Source organism: Anomaloglossus baeobatrachus, chromosome 3 (assembly GCF_048569485.1).
Source record: "Anomaloglossus baeobatrachus isolate aAnoBae1 chromosome 3, aAnoBae1.hap1, whole genome shotgun sequence".
Classification (NCBI taxonomy): Eukaryota; Metazoa; Chordata; class Amphibia; order Anura; family Aromobatidae; genus Anomaloglossus; species Anomaloglossus baeobatrachus.
This window is the reverse complement of record NC_134355.1, coordinates 680,356,638-680,383,764: the sequence shown is the minus strand read 5'-3', so window position 1 is coordinate 680,383,764 and position 27,127 is coordinate 680,356,638. Positions and strand designations below refer to the sequence as shown.

General features: G+C 42.9%; 1 protein-coding gene across 1 annotated transcript in view; it reads right to left on the bottom strand.

Moving 5' to 3' along the window:
- Positions 1–27,127, bottom strand: part of PTK2B (protein tyrosine kinase 2 beta) — a 188,408-nt gene that overhangs the window by 35,977 nt on the left and 125,304 nt on the right. The window contains 8 exon segments of the mRNA XM_075341629.1: positions 191–352; positions 473–598; positions 8,264–8,329; positions 8,674–8,782; positions 19,174–19,378; positions 19,631–19,720; positions 19,977–20,077; positions 21,820–21,935. Of these exon segments, the coding sequence (XP_075197744.1) occupies positions 191–352; positions 473–598; positions 8,264–8,329; positions 8,674–8,782; positions 19,174–19,378; positions 19,631–19,720; positions 19,977–20,077; positions 21,820–21,935 (975 nt within the window).

Below are 27,127 nucleotides of genomic sequence, written 5' to 3'. Positions count from 1 at the left end.
CTCTGGGAGAAGCTGCGGCTTCTCAGAGAGACCTGTACATTTGTCGCTTACTGGACTATATTCGTGTTTCTGGACTATTTTACCCTCTGTGTGGTGGATTATTTGATGGACATTCTGTTTTGCTTGGAATAAAGGTTTTTTTGGATTGTTCAGACAAGGACTCTGTCACAGTGCCCCTCACCAGTCTTACCTTGAGGTTGTTGACCAGAGACCTTTCTTCTTGCTTCAGCCATTTGTTGTCTTCCACCATCTGCTGTTGCTGGCGATTCATGACTTGCAGCATCTTTGCCCGTTCTTTCTCCCATATTTTCTGGGCTTCCTCTCGACTGCTTGGCTTAAGAAAGTCCTCCTCCTTCCAAGGAATGAAGAACACAACAAAGAGGTAAAATATTGTCCGACGTTGATGGTCGCACCCAAACCAAGCCGACAGCGAGTGACGAGGCACGATGGACGCCAAGCATGCAAGCCTTACCCTCATGCTGCGCCGTTTGATGATGCTGTGCCGCAGGAGCGGTGGGCTCCGTGTGGAGTCAATTGGAGACATGTATTCTGTCGGGCTGCAGAGAGTGGGTGAGCTGGCACACAGGCTCTCGGGCACCTGCGCAGAGAAGGTGCGGGGCACAGACACAAACACACAATTAGCAGCTTTGGCATTTGCAGAGAAGAGAAGCGCAACAAAGAAACGCAACGTTGACGAGGATCGTCAAAAGCATTTATGGTTTTTAAGCAATGAGTAAGGAGTACCGCCATTAGCAAAGCTACACTTGGCTCTATGGCCCGGTATCATTGACTTCCTAAGCCAATACTTAGACCTCCCTTCTCTTTGGTTGTTGTAGACCTGCATAGACTTAGCCAACTACCGATGAAACAGAGGAGCTCGAACACTTATAAGGGGACATAGTAGCACGAAGAGCCTCCAGGAGGGGCACAATTATGTATTTTCCGATAAGGCTACCTCTCTTCCATGCATGTTCACGAGCTCCCTTATAGTATATAACCACCCTATGGCCCTCAGTGTCAGTATATGGCCCTACCCTATGGCCCTCAGTGTCAGTATATGGCCCTACCCTATGACCCTCAGTGTCAGTATATGGCCCTACCCTATGGCCCTCGCAGTCAGTATATGGCCCTACCCTATGGCCCTCACAGTCAGTATATGGCCCTACCCTATGGCCCTCACAGTACATGGCCTTAACAGTATATGGCCCTCACAGTATATGGACATACTATGGCCACCTTACGGCCCACATAGTATATGGCCACCCTATGGCCCACATAGTATATGGCCCTACCCTATGGCCCTCGCAGTCAGTATATGGCCACCCTATGGCCCTCGCAGTCAGTATATGGCCACCCTATGGCCCTCGCAGTCAGTATATGGCCACCCTATGGCCCTCATAGTACATGGACACACTATGGCCCTCATAGTACATGGACATACTATGGCCCTCATAGTATATGGCCCTACCCTATGGCCCTCAGAGGCTACCCTGTTCAAGCATTGCTTATTTTCATATGCATGATTGATTTTTGAATTTAAAAAAAAAAATTAAAATTAAAAGACGGCCTCATATTATATGGCCACCCTATGGCCCTCACAGTATATGGCCACCTTATGGCCATCATAGTATATGCCACCCTATGGCCATCATAGTATATGCCACCCTATGGCCCTCAGAGGTCGCCCTGTCCGAACATTGCTTATTTTCATATGCATTATTGATTTCTTTTAAAAGACGCTTGCTCTTTAAAGATGTAGAATAGAACAAAAAAATTAAAAAAAAATGTAAAAAAAAGAAGAATATATAAAACTGTAATCACTCATTTTTCCTAAACGATATATATATTTCACATTTGCCTTCAAATTTCACGTTCATTGTCCCGTATTAGTTTTTTTTTTTTAATAAATAATAAAAGATAAAAAAATGTGTATAAATTTGGTATTACTGTGAGTCTCACAGACAAAGCGAAAAAGCGAACAGGTTAATATATATATATATGTTTATTTATTTTTTATTTTTTTTACTGCAAATTGAAGATCATAATATTAAACACAGGCCAAAGTCTGTATGTGGTTTGTCAAATACACCTTACAAAATTACTTTTTTCCAATACATTTGGTATTTTTTGTAAGTTAAGTTGGTGGGGGAATGAAAAAAAAATATACAAGTGTAATATCAATATTTTAAACTATAAACCTATAAATATGGCGGCTAACCAATGGACCAATAAACAGTAAATGTTGGTAAAGGTTAAAAAAAACAAATAGGCTAAACACTGAGCCTATATATGTATAGGACCCTATGAAGAAGCTCTGGCGAAACGTGCATTGGGTGTTCAAAAGGTAGCATATGGTGGCACAGCATGGTTTTTATTATCCATGATGAACAATGTTTTTTTGCACAGCTTTGGAATTGCCTACATGCATATACACTTTTTAGTTAATATGTCTGTGCAGATTACCCCCTGATACTGTGTGCACCAATTACTTCATTACTTTTCTATATTCTGCCATGTTATTTGACACAAAGTATCCAGGGTTCCATGAAAGTATTATCCAGTCCATTGTGTCTTTTTTACTGCTACAATTATTATTATTCCCCTCTGTATTGTCACATTATATATATTTTTGGCAGCATTTGACTTTCATAACCATGTATCGTGTTTAGTGTTTTGTATGTTTGCCCTCTTCCCTTCCTTTTTGGTCATGATGACAATTTTATATATGCACAATTGTTTTATTTGTATGTTAAATTTACATTTACATTTTTTACCATGTGTTGTCACATTTACAGGCTCAAGAATAAATTAGCTTTGTTTGTATACCACTCCTGACCATAAATCGTGTATCACAGTGTTTGGTTCTAAACTGGCTGAGTGTCATGGCGGCATCAGACGCTGTTCACACTGCAGAATCTGACGCTCCACACTATGCTTTCTCTGCTGCTTCTGAGTTGCACAGGCAGGCTCTGGCATCGATCAGCTGTGTGCGCAATACTGATCGGGCTAGCAGGAGTTAAATTTCTGCTAGCCTGTTGGTTACCTGTTAGGCCACATGTGGTTAGAGACCTATCACAGTTACTCCCCGCCTTTTTAAGATGGAGGAGCCTGTCTTCCCATGCAGACTATAGCTTTTGCTAATCCAGTCTGTGTGCTGTTGTATTCCAGTTGCTGGTGATCTACTGCGTTCTGCTTTGTGTGCTGTGGAAATCCTCTTGTCATCTGGTCATTTCCTCCCTGCTCTTTACTTCCTCCTTATCACATACTGTCATATCTCTGTGTGTGCTAGCTGTATGATCGAGTTTTTGTTTCCCTTTTGTCCATATCTGTGGGCTCTACTGCTCTTTATTTTCTCCTTATTAGGTATGGTCTAATACCTGTGTGTGTGATCTAGATTTGGTTTCCCCGTTTGGCCATATCTGTGGGCTCTACTGCTCTTTATTTCCTCATTCTCACATATTGTCTAATACCTCTGTGTGTGGTAACTGTGTGATCGAGTTTTTGTTTCCCCCTTTTGGAAATCCTCTTGTCATCTGGTCATTTCCTTCCTGCTCTTTATTTCCTCATCACATATTGTCATATATCTCCGTGTGTGCTAGCTGTATGATCGAGATTTGGTTTCCCATTTGTCCATATCTGTGGGCTCTACTGCTCTTTATTTTCTCCTTATTAGGTATTGTCTAATACCTCTGTGTGTGATCTAGATCTGGTTTCCCCGTTTGGTTAAATCTGTGGGTTCTACTGCTCTTTATTTCCTCGTTATCACGTATTGTCTAATACCTCAGTGTGTGATAGAGTTTTGGGTTCCCCATTTGTCCATATCTATAAATTCAACCACTCCTGTCCCGACCCTCCCCTGGGAGGTAGGTATTACATCAGGGCTGGTTCGGAGGGCAAGTAAGGTGGCCCAGACCTTTTCACCATTAAAAGCATCTCTGGGATCAGGGATAGCCTTAGGGTCAGATTAGGAGCCCCGGACCCCTATTAAAGCCCTCACTCCACATGACATTGGAGAGAATAAAGTTGACCAAAAAGAAGGAGAAAAAAAAAACAGAAACAAAAAACATAAAACAATCTAATTAGTGTTTAAATCAATGGGATTTTCCTGGAAATAAATAAGCGAGCAGATTTTCATATACCTGTACAATCTGCCTATTGTTTTTTTTCATATTTTATTTATTTATTTATTTTTTGCTGCATTTCCTTTAACACAGACATGTCCGGCCGCCCCTCATCATTTCTGAGCTAATTGATACTAAGTGACATTTAATGGTCCCTTAAGCCTATCCGGAGCGGTGCAGATGGGGGCGCCGGCAGCTTTGTGGGATCTTTGCATTGCAGTCCTGGCCCCGGTATCTCAGCGGCGCGCGCCCCTGACACCGATAGATAATGTTTTTTCAATCACACTGCAAATGTCCTGACTTTTTGCTGCGTTGCGACCAGATGACACGCCGGCTGCTCATTGTGCGCCCCTCGGCCGGAGCCCAAATAACATCATTTCTGCTGAACAGCAGGAAAGCAGATACAAAGGCTCGTCCGTCCCGCGCCCGGATATTACACGGCCCCCGCCACGGAGCGCCGCACACACATCTGGTAGTATCACACAGGCAGCACACATTTGGAAATATTTTACAATAATTGACTTCTCTTTGGCTGTGATTTTTCTTTTTATATTAATATTTAGTTGATGCTAGCAAGAATTAAATTGACTTTTCGACTCTGCAGATAGACAGCCGGTCGGGGGTATGGGAGCGCTCCGGGGCTGTGATGAAATTATCATGACGATAGCACTGAGCCCTGAGATGATATGTCAGAGAAACGTCAAGAACCATCGCTTAGAGATCACGTTACATTGTATCGAAAGCGGAGTCACAGATCTCAGATATAGTAGTCACGAGATCTGGCATAATACGTCAGATCCAGGCTGTGATCTGAGAGGATAAGTCAAAGATGGATGGACGTCTGAGATAATATGTCACAAAAAGTTAAAATGCTGAGATAAAATCTCAGGGAAGGTCAGAGATCTACGATAATACGTCACAGAAAGACAGAACAACTTTATACATCAAGGATTAGCAAAAATCTGAGATTATATATCAGGAATAGTCAGAGACTCAAGATAATGCCAAGAAACATCTCAGACGTATTGTTGAATAAGGACTTATCAAGGATCTTATATCAGAGGTCGAGTAAGAAAAAAAAAAACAAACAGGTAAGAGGTAACAAAAAATCAGTGATAATATGTCACATAAGAAAGAAACTGAGGTAATGTCACAGAAGGTCAAAGATCTCCCATAATAGGTCTGGTAAGAAGAAAGATCTAAAATAATGTCACAGAAGGCTAAAAATCTCCTACAATAGGTCACAGAAGAGCAAAGATATGTCACAGAAGACCAAAGATCAGAGATAATATGTCACATAAGATAAAGAAACTGAGGTAATGTCACAGAAGGTCAAAGATCTCCCATAATAGGTCTGGTAAGAAGAAAGATCTAAAATAATGTCACAGAAAGAAAGATCTCCTACAATATGTCACAGAAGATCAAAGATCAGAGATAATATGCCACAGAAGATCAAAGATCAGAGATATGTCACAGAAGATCAAAGATAATGTCACAGAAGATCAAAGATAATGTCACAGAAGATCAAAGATCAGAGACAATATGTCACAGAAGATCAAAGATCAGAGATAATATGTCACATAAAGAAACTGAGATAATGTCACAGAAGGTCAAAGACCTCCCATAATAGGTCTGGTAAGAAGAAAGATCTAAAATAATGTCACAGAAGGCTAAAAATCTCCTACAATAGGTCACAGAAGATCAAAGATATGTCACAGAAGATCAAAGATCAGAGATAATATGTCACATAAGATAAAGAAACTGAGGTAATGTCACAGAAGGTCAAAGATCTCCCATAATAGGTCTGGTAAGAAGAAAGATCTAAAATAATGTCACAGAAAGAAAGATCTCCTACAATATGTCACAGAAGATCAAAGATCAGAGATAACATCACAGAAGATCAAAGATCAGAGATAATATGTCACGTAAGATAAAGAAACTGAGGTAATGAGTATCTATCAAAGATCTCCCATAAGAGGTCTAGTAAAAAGAAAGCTAAAATAATGTCACAGAAGGATAAAGATCTCCTACAAAATGTCGCAGAAGCTCAAAGATCTCCCAAAATATGTTGTAAAATGAGAGACCTGAGATAATATTAGAGAAGATCAAAGACCTCCCATAGGTCAAGTAAGAGGAAAGAGCTAAAATATCACAGTACAATAAAGATCTCCTACATTATGTCACAGAATATCAAAGATCAGAGATAATATGCCACAGAAGATCAAAGATCTTGCAAAATATTTTGTAAAATTAAAGATCTAAGATCATGTTACTAATGAGCAAAGATCTCCCATAGTAGGCCAGGTAAGAAGAAAAATCTAAAATAATGTCACAGAAGGATAAAGAGCCACTACAACAGGTCACAGAAGAATAAAGATCAGAGAGAATATGACACAGAAGATCAGAGATAATGCCACAGAAGAACAAAGATCAGAGATATTATCTTTGTTCTTCTGTGATATATTGTCTCTGATCTTTGTTCTTCTGTGACATATCTCTGATCTTCTGTGATATTTTATCTCTGATCTTTGTTCTTCTGCGACATATTATCTCGGATCTTCTGTTATATATTATCTCTGATCTTTGTTCTTCTGTGACAAATCTCTGATCTTTGTTCTTCTGTGACATATCTCTGATCTTCTGTGATATATGATCTCTGATCTTTGTTCTTCTGTGACATATCTCTGATCTTTGTTCTTCTGTGATATATTGTCTCTGATCTTTGTTCTTCTGTGACATATCTCTAATCTTCTGTGATATATTTCTGATCTTCTGTGATATATTATCTCTGATCTTTGTTCTTCTGTGACATATCTCTGATCTTCTGTGATATATGATCTCTGATCTTTGTTCTTCTGTGACATATCTCTGATCTTTGTTCTTCTGTGATATATTGTCTCTGATCTTTGTTCTTCTGTGACATATCTCTAATCTTCTGTGATATATTTCTGATCTTCTGTGATATATTATCTCTGATCTTTGTTCTTCTGTGACATATCTCTGATCTTCTGTGATATATGATCTCTGATCTTTGTTATTCTGTGACATATCTCTGATCTTTGTTCTTCTGTGATATATTGTCTCTGATCTTTGTTCTTCTGTGACATCTCTAATCTTCTGTGATATATTTCTGATCTTCTGTGATATATTATCTCTGATCTTTGTTCTTCTGTGACATATTATCTCTGATCTTCTGTGATATATTATGTCACAGAAGAACAAAGATCAGAGACAATATATCACAGAAGAACAAAGATCAGAGATAATATGTCACAGAAGAACAAAGATTAGAGATAATATGTCACAGAAGATCAAATATCAGAGATAATATGTCACAGAAGAACAAAGATCAGAGATAATATGTCACAGAAGAACAAAGATCAGAGATAATATGTCACAGAAGAACAAAGATCAGAGATAATATGTCACAGAAGAACAAAGATCAGAGATAATATGTCACAGAAGAACAAAGATCAGAGATGATGTCGCAAACAATCAAAGATCTCCCATAATAGGTCAGGGAAGAAGAAATATCTAAAATTAATGTCACAGAGGGATAAAGATCTCCTACAATATGTCACAGAAGATCAAAGGTCAGAGACAATATGTTGCAGAAGATCAAAGATCTCCCAAAATATATCGTAAAGTAAAAGATCTGAAAATGTTACAGAAGATCAAATATCTCCCATAAGAGGTCAGGTAGGATGAAAGATCTAAAATAACATCACAGAAGGATAAAGATCCCCTACAATATGTCACAGAAGATCAAAAATTTCACAAACTATGTCAGGTAAGAACAAAAATCTGAGATGATATGTCAGAGAAAGCTAGAGCTCAGAGATTTGAGATGATTTGAGATTTGTCTTTTAACCCTTTGATGGGTTGTAAAGATAGGGATTGTAATGATTATTTATTCGTGTAGTGCAGGAACAAGGAACAGAGCCATATCTCTGACCAGACCATGAGATAATAGTTCAGAGCCCGAGTTACTATCAAGACATGAGATACAACTTCCCTAATGTCACCAATTACATATTCTATTATGAAAGTATTAATGTAAATGTTGTAAAATCTGGGACCCCCTAGAACTTAAATATTGCTGAAAGTGCCAGAAGGGGGCGCCGGCTGTAATGGCCGCTTACCTGGAATTGCAGACTTGGTGTCAGTAGGTTCCCGGGTGCTGCCGCTTTGTATTTCGGGCGGCTCGGCTGCAGGAGAGAGGACATGGTTTTGCATTTTTATTTGAGGTCACATGGAAATCTGGTATTCTATTCATATAGTGACGTTATATGGCGGTCCCAGTACATATCAGGTACTCCGCAGGTTCAGCCAACCTTTATGTGTATAGGGACCGTAAAGACGAGAGGCATAAAATAATCTATAAAAGCATTAACAGAAAGCTACAGGTAGAGACGAGGCCCTGCAGCCTGAGAGCTAACTGGAATCCAGCAGAAGTAGGATTACAGCTCTGGAGGTAACAATAATAGAATACATAATGTAAGGAACGCAAAAAGTAGCAAATATATGGAAGGTTTTATAAAATATAATGTACCTTCGGAGGAGGCTCCTGAGGTTGAACTGGTTCAATGATTTTAGGGGGACGTTGTCGGTTATTCCTTTCTTTATCCTTTGCAATCTCTTTTTCCGTCTGATAGATATCACTGTAGATTCAGAAAGAAAAATAGTAACAACCACCGCAAATAAGTACACATTTTACAAATATACTGCTCCTATGTGTGTAACACTTATAATGCTTCCCACTAACCACAAGAATATAACTACTATAATACTGCCCCTATATACAAGAATATAACTACTATAATACTGCTCCTATGTACAAGAATATAACTACTATAATACTGCTCCTATGTACAAGAATATAACTACTATAATACTGCCCCCTATGTACAACAATATAACTACTATAATACTGCCCCCTATGTACAAGAATATAACTACTATAATACTGCCTCCTATGTACAAGAATATAACTACTATAATACTGCCCCCTATATACAAGAATATAACTACTATAATACTGCCCCCTATGTACAAGAATATAACTACTATAATACTGCCCCTATATACAAGAATATAACTACTATAATACTGCCCCCTATGTACAAGAATATAACTACTATAATACTGCCCCTATATACAAGAATATAACTACTATAATACTGCCCCCTATGTACAAGAATATAACTACTATAATACTGCCCCCTATATACAAGAATATAACTACTATAATACTGCTCCCTATGTACAAGAATATAACTACTATAATACTGCCCCCTATGTACAAGAATATAACTACTATAATACTGCCCCTATGTACAAGAATATAACTACTATAAGGCTATGTGCGCACGTTGCGTAAAAACATGCAGTTACGCTGCGCTTTGTAGCGCAGCGTAACTGCATGCGTCCTGCGGCCCCTGCACAGTCTATGGAGATTGTGCAGGGGCCGTGCGCACGTGGCGTCTCAGTGCGCAGCGCTTCGGCTACTGCCGAAGCGCTGCGCAAAAAGAAGTGACATGTCACTTCTTTCCTGCGCTTTGCCGGCAGCTCCTGCTCTGTCTATGGCAGGAGCTGCAGGCAGAGCGCATGGAATCGGCGCTCACTACGGACATTTCTGCAGCGATCTAAAGCGCACATGTGCTCTTCAGATCGCTGCAGAAATTTCTGCAGGGCTTGTACGCAACGTGCGCACATAGCCTAATACTGCTTCTATGTACAAGAATATAACTACTATAATACTGCCCCTATGTACAAGAATATAACTACTATAATACTGCCCCCTATGTACAAGAATATAACTACTATAATACTGCCTCTTATGTACAAGAATATAACTACTATAATACTGCTCCTATGTACAAGAATATAACTACTATAATACTGCCCCTATGTACAAGAATATAACTACTATAATACTGCCCCCTATGTACAAGAATATAACTACTATAATACTGCCCCTATGTACAAGAATATAACTACTATAATACTACCCCTATGTACAAGAATATAACTACTATAATACTGCCCCCTATGTACAAGAATATAACTACTATAATGCTGCCTCCTATGTACAAGAATATAACTACTATAATACTGCCCCTATGTATAAGAATATAACTACTATAATACTGCCCCTATGTACAAGAATATAACTACTATAATACTGCCCCCTATGTACAAGAATATAACTACTATAATACTGCCCCTATATACAAGAATATAACTACTATAATACTGCCCTCTATGTACAAGAATATAACTACTATAATACTGCCCCCTATGTACAAGAATATAACTACTATAATACTGCCCCTATGTATAAGAATATAACTACTATAATACTGCCTCCTATGTACAAGAATATAACTACTATAATACTGCCCCCTATGTACAAGAATATAACTACTATAATACTGCCCCATATGTACAAGAATATAACTACTATAATACTGCCTCCTATGTACAAGAATATAACTACTATAATACTGCCCAATATATACAAGAATATAACTACTATAATACTGCCCCCTATATACAAGAATATAACTACTATAATACTGCCTCCTATGTACAAGAATATAACTACTATAATACTGCCCCTATGTACAAGAATATAACTACTATAATACTGCCCCTATATACAAGAATATAACTACTATAATACTTCCCCTATGTACAAGAATATAACTACTATAATACTGCCCCTATGTACAAGAATATAACTACTATAATACTGCCTCCTATGTACAAGAATATAACTACTATAATACTGCCCCTATGTACAAGAATATAACTACTATAATACTTCCCCTATGTACAAGAATATAACTACTATAATACTGCCCCTATGTACATACTATAACTACTATAATACTGCCCCTATGTACAAGAATATAACTACTATAATACTGCCCCTATGTACAAGAATGTAACTACTATAATACTGCCCCTATGTACAAGACTATAACTACTATAATACTGCCCCCTATGTACAAGAATATAACTACTATAATAATGCCTCCTATGTACAAGAATATAACTACTATAATACTGCCCCTATATACAAGAATATAACTACTATAATACTGCCTCCTATGTTCAAGAATATAACTACTATAATACTGCCCCCTATGTACAAGAATATAACTACTATAATACTGCCTCCTATGTACAAGAATATAACTACTATAATACTGCTCCCTATGTACAAGAATATAACTACTATAATACTGCCCCTATATACAAGAATATAACTACTATAATACTGCCTCCTATATACAAGAATATAACTACTATAATACTGCCTCCTATGTTCAAGAATATAACTACTATAATACTGCCCCCTATATACAAGAAAATAACTACTATAATACTGCCCCTATGTACAAGAATATATCTACTATAATACTGCCCCTATGTACAAGAATATAACTACTATAATACTGCCTCTTATGTACAAGAATATAACTACTATAATACCGCCCCTATGTACAAGAATATAACTACTATAATACTGCCCCTATGTACAAGAATATAACTACTATAATACTGCACCCTATGTACAAGAATATAACTACTATAATACTGCCCCTATGTACAAGAATATAACTACTATAATACTGCCTCTATGTACAGGAATATAACTACTATAATACTGCCCCCTATGTACAAGAATATAACTACTATAATACTGCCTCCTATGTACAAGAATATAACTACTATAATACTGCCCCCTATGTATAAGAATATAACTACTATAATACTGCCCCTATATACAAGAATATAACTACTATAATACTGCCTCCTATGTTCAAGAATATAACTACTATAATACTGCCCCCTATGTACAAGAATATAACTACTATAATACTGCCCCTATATACAAGAATATAACTACTATAATACTGCCTCCTATGTTCAAGAATATAACTACTATAATACTGCCCCCTATGTACAAGAATATAACTACTATAATACTGCCCCCTATGTACAAGAATATAACTACTATAATACTGCCCCTATGTACAAGAATATAACTACTATAATACTGCCCCCTATATACAAGAAAATAACTACTATAATACTGCCTCCTATGTACAAGAATATAACTACTATAATACTGCCCCCTATATACAAGAATATAACTACTATAATACTGCCCCTATGTACAAGAATATAACTACTAAAATACTGCCTCCTATGTACAAGAATATACCTACTATAATACTGCCCCTATGTACAAGAATATAACTACTATAATACTGCTCCTATGTACAAGAATATAACTACTATAATACTGCCCCCTATGTACAAGAATATAACTACTATAATACTGCTCCTATGTACAAGAATATAACTGCTATAATACTGCACCCTATGTACAAGAATATAACTACTATAATACTGCCCCTATGTAGAAGAATATAACTACTATAATATATTCCTGTACATAGAGGCAGTATTATAGTAGTTATATTCTTGTACATAGGGTGCAGTATTATAGTAGTTATATTCCTGTACAAAGGGAGCAGTATTATAGTAGTTATATTCTTGTACATAGGAGGCAGTATTATAGTAGTTATATTCTTGTACATAGGGGCAGTATTATAGTAGTTATATTCTTGTATATAGGGGCAGTATTATAGTAGTTATATTCTTGTACATAGGGGGCAGTATTATAGTAGTTATATTCTTGTACATAGGGGCAGCATTATAGTAGTTATATTCTTGTACTTAGGGGCAGTATTATAGTAGTTATATTCTTGTACATAGGGGCAGCATTATAGTAGTTATATTCTTGTACATAGGAGGCAGTATTATCGTAGTTATATTCTTGTACATAGGAGAAGTATTATAGTAGTTATATTCTTGTACATAGGGGCAGTATTATAGTAGTTATATTCTTGTACATAGGGGGCAGTATTATAGTAGTTATATTCTTGTACATAGGAGAAGTATTATAGTAGTTATATTCTTGTACATAGGGGCAGTATTATAGTAGTTATATTCTTGTACATAGGGGCAGTATGATAATAGTTATATTCCTGTACATAGAGGCAGTAACTACTATAATACTGCTCCTATGTACAAGAATATAACTACTATAATACTGCCCCTATGTACAAGAATATAACTACTATAATACTGTCCCTATGTACAAGAATATAACTACTATAATACTGCCCCCTATGTACAAGAATATAACTACTATAATACTGCCCCCTATGTACAAGAATATAACTACTATAATACTGTCCCTATGTACAAGAATATAACTACTATAATACTGCCCCCTATGTACAAGAATATAACTACTATAATACTGCCCCCTATGTACATGGATATAACTACTATAATACTGCTCCTATGTACAAGAATATAACTACTATAATACTGCTCCTATGTACAAGAATATAACTACTATAATACTGCCCCCTATGTACATGAATATAACTACTATAATACTGCCCCCTATGTACAAGAATATAACTACTATAATACTGCCCCCTATGTACAAGAATATAACTACTATAATACTGCCCCCTATGTACAAGAATATAACTACTATAATACTGCCCCTTGTACAAGAATATAACTACTATAATACTGCCCCCTATGTACATGAATATAACTACTATAATACTGCCCCCTATGTACAAGAATATAACTGCTATAATACTGCCCCTATGTACAAGAATATAACTACTATAATACTGCTCCTATGTACAAGAATATAACTACTATAATACTGCCCCCTATGTACAAGAATATAACTGCTATAATACTGCCCCTATGTACAAGAATATAACTACTATAATACTGCTCCTATGTACAAGAATATAACTGCTATAATGCTTTATGGTAATGTTTTTGGTAACAGCGTTGCTGTGTGCAGAGTCTCGGCCGGTGCTGGTGACATCCATCCTTGTGTCACCGCAGCCATCAGTCTCTCCGGGTCCGTTTCTTGAGCGCTCTCTTCACTTCGCAGCTATAAATAGTAGAAGTCGCCGTTGTAGATGACGTTTTTTGTGCTTTTGAAGATGTATTACGCTATTTATTTTGGTATTTTGATCTGGCAGTAATTCTAGCTCGGTATGATCAGCTCCCTGACTCCGGTACTGAGGATTTATGGAGTACCGTCCATGGTGCACTGCATTCAACCGCTGTCAGACGTCTCCTCCTGAATCATACCCAGAACTTGTTACATCGACCTTCGTAAATAACTCGCTCACTTTCTGGTGACTGACTCTCCTCATATGATGCTGAGCTAGGAGCAATTTACGAAAGAGCAAGTTTCAGAGATCTGGAGGACGTCATCTTCAACAGGTTGCGATGTAGAAGATCCAAGATCTATTTTTGACCTGAGTGGATCAATAAAGATCAGATGACCGATAAGAATCAGTGTTGGCCCATAATTTCAATAAGACCTCAGATTTGTGGTTCATTATGGCCGCCATTGCTTGGCTAGCACCAACTTGAGGATGACCACGTTCCATGAAAGTCCAATGCAATGGTGGTATGACTGTTGAAGCCACCATGGATGGTGCCGCCTGGGACAGTTCTTCATGGATTACAGTTGCCAACTTGCGTATAAAATGGACTTTACCACATTTGATCTGATTTTTGTGGCTTGTGTCTTTGACGTTTGACATCTTGGAAGGTGCCAACACGCCAAATTAAATTGGCCAGAATATTCGCGTGTGGTCAACTCATAGTACAAGTAGTTTTGTATCATTAGCAGGGGCAGAACAATCGTGGTTGCAGGGATCGTGACCGGGCCTGGGGATTCAGGGGCCCTGCTGACCCCAGCCCCTGCTTCAGCTGGATGTGAGCGTTGGCTATGGAGAAGGACGCCGCGCAACTTGGTAGCCAGGGAGGGGGAGTACAAGGTTTGATTTTTTTTGCGTTAGACAGAACAGAGACATATTTACTAGGATGGGGACAGTATATACCAGTAGGGGGACAGATACCAGGTGGGGGACAGTATATACCAGTAGGGGGACAGATACCAGGTGGGGGACAGTATATACCAGTAGGAGCCCAGGAGGAGGACGGTATATATCTGTTGGAGCCCAGGTGTGGACAGTATATACCAGTAGGAGCCCAGGGGTGGACAGTATATACCAGGAGGGGTCCAGAAGGGGGACACTATATACCAGGAGGGGGACAGTATATTCCAGTAGGGCCCAAGATGAAGACATTTATACCAGGATGGGGGACATATACATAATGGATTAAGGGACATAGATACCTGGATTGGAGGGGGGGGTACATAGATACATCGGGGTGGGCAGATACATCAATTGGGGGGGTGGGCAGATACATGGATTGGGGGGACAGTTACCTGGATTGGGGGGGCATGGATACCTGGATTGGGGGACATCTTTTACCAGGATGGGGTCATATATCCCAGGATGTTGCAAAGAATGGGGGACATATATATGGCGCCCCTGAGGCTTCAAGCGCCACAGGGTACTGCGCCTCACCCGAGTGACTTCAGTGAGTAAAAAGAACTTGAACTGAGCCCTCTGTGTCATCCCATCATTGCCGGCGCCCTCACCATCGCGCCCCTGTGCCATAGGCGAGTACTACTACCACCATCGTCGTCCCTGGGGCCTAGCTCTACCTGTGCTGAAGCAGAGCTTAAACACCCGAGCTGCGTCACCATCCGACCCAGAAGAGGAAAACAATCGCAGCGGCTGCTAATTACTGGCCGCGCACCAGAGGTGGCGTCACGAACAACTACCCCCATCCCCAAAGCTTTATTGACACTGAATGGGGTCACGGAACCGGGCAAGGCCACCACGGTGACCCAGGAGAAGAACCACGATCCGGTGACTGGTAGCCCCCCGATCCTGTGGGCGTGTCATATATTGCGCGTCCCATTGCCCAACGACTCCAATTCAAAACACTAACAATGACGTACAAAGCCATGCACAACCTGTCTCCTCCTTACATCTGTGACGTAGTCTCCCGGTACCTGCACGCAACCTCAGATCCTCACAAGATCTCCTTCTCTACTCCTCTCTCATCTCCTCTTCCCACCATCGCATCCAAGATTTCTCCTGTGCCTCCCGCATACTCTGGAATGATCTACCACAACATATCAGACTCTCACCTACCTTGACAGGCTTCAAAAGGAACCTGAAGACCCACCTCTTCCGACAAGCCTACAACCTGCCGTAACCCTCAGACTGATATAACGCCGAACAACCAGCTCTACCCTAACCTACTGTATCCTCACCTATCTCTTGTAGACACTGAGCCCTCGTGGGCAGGGACCTCTATCCTCCTGTACCAGTCTGTGTCTTGTATTGTTTATGATTATTGTACTTGTCCCTATTATGTATACCCATTTCACATGTAAAGCGCCATGGAATTGATGGCGCTATAATAATAAATAATAATAATAATCTACCAGGATGGTGTACATTTATACCAGAAGGGGGGCATAAAAACAGGGTGGGGGACAGTAGAACAGGATGGGGGACAGTAGAACAGGATGGGGGGCATAAGAACAGGGTGGGGGGCATAAGAACAGGGTGGGGGACAGTAGAACAGGATGGGGGGCATAAGAACAGGATGGGGGACAGTAGAACAGGGTGGGGGACAGTAGAACAGGGTGGGGGACAGTAGAACAGGGTGGGGGACAGTAGAACAGGATGGGGGGCATAAGAACAGGGTGGGGGGCATAAGAACAGGGTGGGGGACAGTAGAACAGGATGGGGGGCATAAGAACAGGATGGGGGGCATAAGAACAGGGTGGGGGACAGTAGAACAGGGTGGGGGACAGTAGAACAGGGTGGGGGACAGTAGAACAGGGTGGGGGACAGTAGAACAGGGTGGGGGACAGTAGAACAGGGTGGGGGACAGTAGAACAGGGTGGGGGACAGTAGAACAGGGTGGGGGACAGTAGAACAGGGTGGGGGACAGTAGAACAGGGTGGGGGACAGTAGATCAGGGTGGGGGACAGTAGATCAGGGTGGGGGACAGTAGATCAGGGTGGGGGACATTAGATCAGTGTGGGGGACATTAGATCAGGGTGGGGGACATTAGATCAGGGTGGGGGACATTAGATCAGGGTGGGGGACAGTAGAACAGGGTGGGGGACAGTAGAACAGGGTGGGGGACAGTAGAACAGGGTGGGGGACAGTAGAACAGGGTGGGGGACAGTAGATCAGGGTGGGGGACAGTAGATCAGGGTGGGGGACAGTAGATCAGGGTGGGGGACATTAGATCAGGGTGGGGGACATTAGATCAGGGTGGGGGACATTAGATCAGGGTGGGGGACAGTAGATCAGGGTGGGGGACAGTAGATCAGGGTGGGGGACATTAGATCAGGGTGGGGGACAGTAGATCAGGGTGGGGGACATTAGATCAGGGTGGGGGACATTAGATCAGGGTGGGGGACATTAGATCAGGGTGGGGGACATTAGATCAGGGTGGGGGACATTAGATCAGGGTGGGGGACAGTAGATCAGGGTGGGGGACAGTAGATCAGGGTGGGGGACATTAGATCAGGGTGGGGGACATTAGATCAGGGTGGGGGACATTAGATCAGGGTGGGGGACATTAGATCAGGGTGGGGGACATTAGATCAGGGTGGGGGACATTAGATCAGGGTGGGGGACATTAGATCAGGGTGGGGGACATTAGATCAGGGTGGGGGACATTAGATCAGGGTGGGGGACATTAGATCAGGGTGGGGGACATTAGATCAGGGTGGGGGACATTAGATCAGGGTGGGGGACATTAGATCAGGGTGGGGGACATTAGATCAGGGTGGGGGACATTAGATCAGGGTGGGGGACATTAGATCAGGGTGGGGGACATTAGATCAGGGTGGGGGACATTAGAACAGGGTGGGGGACATTAGAACAGGGTGGGGGACATTAGAACAGGGTGGGGGACATTAGAACAGGGTGGGGGACATTAGAACAGGGTGGGGGACATTAGAACAGGGTGGGGGACATTAGAACAGGGTGGGGGACATTAGAACAGGGTGGGGGACATTAGAACAGGGTGGGGGACATTAGAACAGGGTGGGGGACATTAGAACAGGGTGGGGGACATTAGAACAGGGTGGGGGACACTAGAACAGGATGGGGGACACTAGAACAGGATGGGGGACACTAGAACAGGATGGGGGACACTAGATCAGGATGGGGGACACTAGATCAGGATGGGGGACACTAGATCAGGATGGGGGACACTAGAACAGGATGGGGGACATTAGAACAGGATGGGGGACATTAGAACAGGATGGGGGACATTAGAACAGGATGGGGGACATTAGATCAGGATGGGGGACATTAGAACAGGATGGGGGACATTAGAACAGGATGGGGACATTCGAACAGGATGGGGGACACTAGATCAGGATGGGGGACATTAGATCAGGATGGGGGACATTAGAACAGGATGGGGGACATTAGAACAGGATGGGGGACATTAGAACAGGATGGGGGACATTAGAACAGGATGGGGGACATTAGAACAGGATGGGGGACATTAGAACAGGATGGGGGACATTAGAACAGGATGGGGGACATTAGAACAGGATGGGGGACATTAGATCAGGATGGGTGACATTAGAACAGGATGGGGGACATTAGAACAGGATGGGGGACATTAGTAAATAATGGGGAGGGCAACTTGTACGTCTTTATAGGGTTTAGATCCCTAAATGTATACATACACATACATACCGTACATCTGACCAACATGCTGTGCGGGGTGAAGGGCAGAGGGTAAAAATTTTGCATCGGGGCCCATAGAACTCTAGTTACGCCATTGATCATTAGACTAAAAACAGTGTGCAGGTGTCACCCTTAAGTTCTCCCTTCACATACATTGATGACTAGAGGGAACCAGAAAACTCAAGTATCAGTTTTTGGAGACCCATGAAGGTCTGGTTCCTTCCTACATTCAGTTTTGCTTTTGGGACCACTCACAATGACAACCACCTGGGGCAGAAACGTGCTCGGAGCAGTTGTCCGTTCCCTCCCCCCCCCAATGTTTTTCTTGTTACCTTAAGCTACAGACCAGCTCTGTGAATTTGGGTCTTTCGGAGAGGTCGTAGGTCCAGCACCTCGTCATTAGTGTGTACAGAGTCGGGGGGCACACTTCCGGCTTTGGAAGTCGATCTCCTTTCTCGATGACGCTGATCACGTCTTTGTTCTCCAGCCAGAAGAATGGCTGCTTGCCGTAGGACAGGATCTCCCACATGCAAACCCCTAAAGTGGAAAGAAGGCAGAAATGAGACCCCGGCGCCGTCTGACAAGACCATGAGCCTGCTTATAGAGAAGTATTGGGGTTCAATCTGTCACACAACAGGGGTCCTAACTCATTGCATCGTGGTTTATCCCGTTGACCGGGTGCTACCAGTTTTTGGGATGTAGCACCCACTGATGCAAAGACATATTTTTTTACATAAGAAGAACCCGAGAGCAGCCTTTCCTCCTTCACCACGTTCCGAAATGTCTCACCGAACATCCAGACGTCACTGGCCGAGGTGAAGCGGCGGAAGTTTATGGACTCTGGAGCCATCCACTTGATCGGGAGCCGGGTTACAGAGGCTGCAACAAGGCCGAAAACACAAAGAAGGTCTCGTTAATGGGGACGTCCACTGGATTTGGATTTCATTGGTGTTGGTACGATCAGGTAGCTCGGACCCCACCAACTTCCAAACCTTGGAACCTGCCGTTGTGATCACCCGACATGTCCTTTCACATATCAATTTGCGATTTGCTACGCTTGGGGTTTCCAATTTATGGGGTGCACCAAGCGCTGGCAGAATCATGATTACAGCTCTGCATGGGCACAAGTACCTACCTTTATAATATTCCTCTTCTTCTAGGTACCTTGAGAGTCCAAAATCTCCTAACTTCACGCACTCATGGGAAGCCACCAGTATGTTCCTGACCGCGATGTCCCTATGAGAGCAGATACAATGTTATAGAAACCCTGGAAATATAACAATTCCCAAAAACATTGTAAAAATTCCAGGAACCCCATGCCCTCGCTTCCTCCTGTCCGTGTTAACGCCACCTACTATGCAAACGTAGACTCTGCTCCACCATGCTTTACAGTGAAGCTCTGCTTGTTCTGATCGGCTTCTGTTTAGAAGCACAAGCCCACTACACCATGAAGTTATTGTATAAACTTCACAGAAAATGTGCAATGAAATAAGAAAATATAAATACATCAGCATTTCTACCTTTATGCATGTCCCCCTCCCAATGGCACAACTAGAGTTCAATGGGCTCCGCTGCAAAATTTGGGTCTTGGGGGCCCCCTCATCCCCGCATATTGGTCAGATGTATGTATACATTTAGCATTCTACATCCTATATAGACATACAAGTTGCCCTCCCTCCCATTATGTAGTAATGTCCCCCCATTCTGGTATATACTGTATGTCCCCCATCCTAGTAAATATGTCCCTCATCCTGGGACCCTTCTGGTGTATACTGCCCCCCTCCTGGTGTATATATGTTCCTCTCCTGGTATATACTGTCCCCCTCCTGGTATATATGTTCCTCTCCTGGGACCCTTCTAGTATATATGTTCCTCTCCTGGATACCTTCTGGTATATACTGTCCCCCTCCTGGTAGATATGATCCTTTCCTGGGACCCTCCTAGTATATATGTTCCTCTCCTGGATACCTCCTGGTATATACTGTCCCCCTCCTGGTAAATATGATCCTTTCCTGGGCACCTCCTGATCTATACTGTTCCTCTGCTGGTATATACGGTTCATCTCCTGAGCCCTTCATGGTATATAATGTCCACCTCCTGGTATATAAGTTCCCCTCACCACCTCCCACATTGTGCATCTTCCTCCTCTATAGCTGGCCCACAGTGGTTGGCAGTTTTCATAGGTTTCCATGCTATTACAACATATGACGTCATTGTCATGCACCGCCTCAGTCATGGTGACGCCAATGAAAGCTTTTGACTTCTGTTTGGCCAGCAGCGTGTATCAACATGGAGGGACCTGACGGGTTTCTGCACCGCGATGCAACTCAGCTGGAAGTGCGCCCTCGAACACACATCCAGATGAAGCATGGGCTAGGTTAGGGGAGCCCCCCTGCACCCCCGGGCCCTGTCACGATCCTCATTGTTCCGCCCCTGCCCCCTCATCATCCTCCTCACTGTTTTGTGTGTAGCTGTAAGAAACTATCTGCAGCAGGAGCCTCCCCCCTCTGCCCTTTGCACAGTAGGACAAAAGATCATTAAGCCCGACCGTTCAGGACATTAATCCCTGGGAACTGAATGAAAAAAAAAATCAGATTACATTTCTCATTTAATTTACGGATTTATTTCTTGGATTAATCTGGCCAGTCTTTTCTAAATATATAATTGATTTGATTATAATTGATATGTAAAGCGCTGTGGAATTAACAGCGCTATATAAGTGAATAAATATTATTAATATTATTATTATTATTTCTACAGCACATTAAAAAAAAAAAAAAGTTATCGACTATAAGTACCTCTCATGCCACCAGGATTTTTTAGGCTCATTTTATGAAGAAAAAAAAAAAAAAAGTACAAGTAAAAATAACGACTTCGATATTTGTGTCATTACATCAGACAGCCACTAGGGGCAGCGGTGAGTGTTTCTTGTGGATCGCATTACTGCAGTGCTGTAAATACAATCTGCTCTCCATTACCTGTGGACACAGCTGATTCCTTCCAGATAGGCCAGAGCTTTGCAGATCTGCAGCGAGTACAGGATCATGGTGAGGACCTGCAGGGTGTTCTTGTGCTTCTCCAGGTACTGCCCGAGCTGCGGAGAGACCATTGATGATGATATTACCTCTGATCAGATCAGCACTTCTGATAATCAATCTTATATTTTTCATACAAGTCTCTATAAATCTGTATACAGTCCTGAAGAGCAGCACATTAAAATAAAATAACCAAACCAGCGGCATATGTAGCTGACACTTGTGCAGTACGTCTGGGCAATCAGTGAATAGAGAAGTTTAAATTCCATCAGAAAAACTCACAAAAAAGCCAGTGTGGGACACACACAACTGGCTAAAAGCAGCTCATCAATACAGGATATAAACAGAGAAACTTGAGCAAAATGCTGAATAACGATCAATTTTTATTTAGAAAATCTTAACGTGCATAGTGCAAACATTACACAAGGTTAAGAACATAAGATGGTGATAAAGGAGGAGAACAGGGGACAAAATGAAACCTTTATCGGGTACAGACTAAGGTATTACCATGGTAGAAAACGCTCAAATCTAATGCCTATAAATATTTATAAGAAGCGTGCCAGGTAAATCACTGAAGATCCCAAAACAGAAAAAATAGAGGTTTGCTCTATTGTGTAAGGAACCAAATAACACACTGTGAGGGATCAAAGGGATGTGCCCGGAATTAAGTAAAATGTCTGGCATGAGCGAAAAATAAAAGTGCATAGTGCAAAAGCATTACCAAGGTCCGGTGGTGGAAGGGAGCCCGACGTACGTTTCGCAACGTTTAGCAGATCGCTGGCCGGGGGAACGTAGAAGGTGATGCTCACAGTGTGTTATATGGTTCCTTACACAATAGGGCAAACCCCTGCCATCTACCATTTTTTTTCTGTTTTGGGATCTTCAGTGATTTACCTGGCTGTCAGGTTTCCAGGTTTTCCAGTTCTCTTTTGAATGAGCTTGCCCTCAGTTAACATGGAGTTTAAGGTTCTGTTGCCCTACTTCCTGTCCAGCTGCTTAAAAGGCCGCCTCTCAGCCCAGTCCAGTGCCTGAGTATACTGCTTGCTGTGTGCTCCTGCTTTGCTGTTTCTACTTCCTGATTGCCTTGGATTCTCCTGGAAATCTACCGACCGACTCTGGACCATACCCGGTTTTCGTCAAGCTGTGCCCGGACTCCGTCTGCCGTCTTGATCAGCACTCTGCCCGGTTCGTAACCACGCTGGACAATCATCCCGTACGGACACTCCTGGACTATACCACTTGCCCCTTGTGTACCGGCTGCTGCGCATTTAGGCCTTCCGGGGTTGATTGCCGGACAGTCCCTGTCCAGGGGTTCGCTCTGGTGGTCTCCCTGGGGGAGTCCGGTGCGTGGCCCCGGGAATCCCCTTCGCTCCGTTGCGTAAAAGTGTTTTGTGTGTTTGTTTTACTGTGTTTATTCCCGTTGTGTATCTACCGTGTGTACATATTATATAACATCTTGTACCAAGAACTCGTCTCTGTTGTCATTGCCCTACGCTATCGAAATCCTCAGAACATACAGTAGTATTACATTATACTCAGGCCATAAGAGGATTTCGCTGGGGCAATGACTGAGACACGAGTAGATCAGCTCTTCTCCATGATTAACTCCCTGCAGCAGGAGATGGAGGCGGTACAAACTAAACTCAGAGATGTGGAGGCACAGCTGGGCCATGATCACCAGGTACTGGGTCCGGCTATTCAGGATTTGCAAGTCAGAGTGGAGGCTCAGGAAGCCGTCCCCACTACGTCCGTATCAGCTGCCGGTATGCCTAGGTTACCCCCATTCCGTTTCAATGGTGATCGTAGTCAGTTTCGTGGATTTGTGAACCAATGTATACTGTTTTTTGATGTACATGCTGATTATTACCGTTCTGACCGGTCCAAAGTGTTATGTATAATCATGTTATTAACCTCACGAGCACTGGCTTGGGCTAATCCTATGATAGAGAATCGGGACATCCGTTTAAATCACCTAGATGATTTTCTGAACGCAATGGCGCAAATGTTTGATGATCCGAATCGCCGTGCTACCGCTGAATCGGCTCTCCTTTCCTTACGTCAGGGAAAGCGTTCTGTCGTTGAATACGCCACTGAGTTCAGGAGGTTAGTGGTAGACACCGACTGGGGAAACAATGCATTATTGTCTGTTTTCAGAAAGGGTTTGTCCGGTACCATCAAAGACGAGTTAGCTCGTTCCAAATCTCCAGGGGATTTTGAACTGTTTCTCCAGCACTGTGTGCGTATTGATACCCGCTTGACGGAGCGTAGACAGGAAAAATGGGCAGCTGTAAACCGTGTAAACAACTTTGCGTTTCCTTCTAGAGAACCCGCTCTCAGGACACCACGGGAGGCCGAGGACGTTCCTATGCAAGTGGACTCTCTGCAAAAGCGAGAGACCAACGAACGTCGCGAACACCGGCTCCGTGAGCGTTTGTGTTTCTATTGCGGTCAATCGGATCATTTCTTGATAGACTGCCCGAAACGTCCGAATCGCCCAAATAAGGTATTGGCAGCCATGGCAGAGTGTGACAACACGGACGCAGAGTCCGATATCTCTGAGGCAAGTGGGCACTTGGATGCGGTATTTCCCTTGACTGTAATGTCAACCTCACCGAAGGACTCAGAAGGGAAATATACCCATTGCTCGCTCCCCATTCAGATCCGGTGGGAGGGGCATCTAATACCTACCTCTGCAATGATAGATTCTGGGGCAGGGGGAAATTTCATGGACTCCTCTTTTGCCAGGAAACACGGTATCCGGACTCAGCAAAGATCCTCACCGGTTACCATGGAGACGGTAGACGGATCTCCGTTAATCTCTGGACCAGTGGATCGGGAAACAGTACCACTAGAATGCGTGATGAAGCCAGGTCAGCAGGAGACCCTTGTTTTCATGATAATTTCCTCTCCTCATTTTCCGATTATTTTAGGTATTCCGTGGCTACGGTCTACGAATCCGGTCATCGATTGGGAAACTAAGGAAATATCCTTCCCACCGCAGAGTGGTCCGACCATTAGTCCAACTGTTCCGGTTCCAGTAACACCGAATGCGGAGGGCACTGTACAGGTACCTGTTCTACCCCCGGTTTATGATGACTTAGCTGACATATGCGACAAAAGAAAAGCCGATCGGCTTCCCCCGCATAGACCGTATGATTGCCCCATAGACTTACTCCCAGGGGCGGAGATTCCGTTTGGCCATGTCTACCCGTTGGCGGCACCTGAGCTAGAAGCACTAAAAGAATACATTGAGGAGAGCCTAGCCAAGGGATTTATTCGCCCGTCTACCTCACCAGCAGGGGCACCCATCTTTTTCGTGAAAAAGAAAGAGGGGACTCTGAGACCCTGTATTGACTACCGGGAACTGAATAAAATAACCATCCGGAACCGGTATCCGTTACCGTTGATTCCTGAGCTATTGGAGAGGGTCCAACAGGCAAAGATATTCACCAAATTGGATCTCCGTGGGGCATATAATCTACTTCGCATACGTCCCGGAGACGAGTGGAAGACCGCGTTCCGATGTCGGTATGGACATTTTGAGTACCTAGTGATGCCTTTTGGACTTTGTAACGCTCCCGCGGCTTTCCAACATCTAGTTAACGATATTTTTAGGGATATCATGGACCTATTCATGGTGATTTATCTGGACGATATCCTAATCTTTTCTGATTCCCTACAGGAACACCAGGAGCACGTCAAGACCGTACTTACCCGGCTGAGGGAAAATCACCTGTACATTAAACTGGAGAAATGCGAATTCCATTGCTCACAGATACAATTCTTAGGGTATGTCATCTCTCCTCAGGGACTGAACATGGAGTCTGGCAAGATACAAGCAATTCTGGACTGGCCGGAACCGGGTAACGTCAAAGAGGTACAACGCTTTGTCGGTTTTGCCAACTTTTACCGACGTTTTATCCGTAATTTTTCAGAGATCGTTCGTCCCATCACTCTGTTAACCAAGAAAGGACAGAAGTTTGTGTGGTCCGCCCAGGCCCAGGAAGCCTTCCATCGTCTCAAGGTTTGTTTTACCTCAGCGCCTATATTGGTACATCCGAATCCCGCACTTCCCTTTATCGTGGAAGTCGACGCTTCCGACTACGCATTAGGGGCCATCCTTTCTCAAAGGACTGGGGACAAGAGTCTCTTACATCCGTGTGCTTTCTTTTCCCGACGGTTGTCCCCTGCAGAAAGGAACTATGACATTGCGGACAAGGAATTATTGGCGATTATTTCCGCTTTCAAGGAATGGAGACACCACTTACAGGGAGCCGCGCAGCAAGTGATAGTACTCACAGATCATCGTAATCTGGAATTCCTTAAGTCTGCCAGGTGCCTGTCTCCACGGCAAGCCCGTTGGAGCCTATTTCTTAACCAATTCAATTTTGTCGTTACATACCGTCCAGGTTCACGTAATGGGAAAGCCGATGCCTTGTCCCGAATCCACGCCGTGGACTCCGTGCCTGGAACCCCGTCTCAGACCGTGTTATCGGATGCCAATTTCGTTGGAGTAATCCAGGACCAGGACTTGTGGAAGGACATCAAGCTGGCCTATGATGGTGACGTATTTCTTGCTGCCCCCCCGAATGATGTAACTCTTGTTCTTCGGAATGGTGTGTGGTTGAGAGAGCGACACATTTATGTCCCGGAGACCGTAAGACTTCGGGTTCTCAAGTTGGTCCATGACTCCGTGTTGGCTGGTCATAGGGGGGTACAGAAGACGCAGGAATTTCTGAGCCGTTTTTTCTGGTGGCCTACCTGTCTAAAGGATGTGAAGGACTATGTCCACTCATGCGTGGTTTGTGCCCGGTGCAAGGTCCCTCGTGTGGCTCCTACGGGACTCCTCCAACCGTTACCCGTGCCATCTCGCCCTTGGGGGTCTATCTCCATGGATTTTATTGTGGAGTTGCCAGTCTCAGGCGGGCACAATACCATCTTAGTGGTGGTGGATCGATTGACTAAAGCTGCTCACTTCATTCCGTGTACCGGTCTTCCCTCAGCCGCAGAGACAGTGGATTTGGTTATCCAGAACGTATTCCGATTGCATGGGGTACCAGACGAGATCATCTCTGACCGGGGCGTGCAGTTCACGTCTAGGTTCTGGAAGGGCTTTTGTACGGCACTCCAGATTGATGTCTGTTTGTCTTCTGCATACCATCCTCAGACAAATGGGCAAACCGAACGGACGAATCAAACCCTGGAACAATACCTTCGATGTTATGTCAGCCATCTCCAAGACGATTGGTTG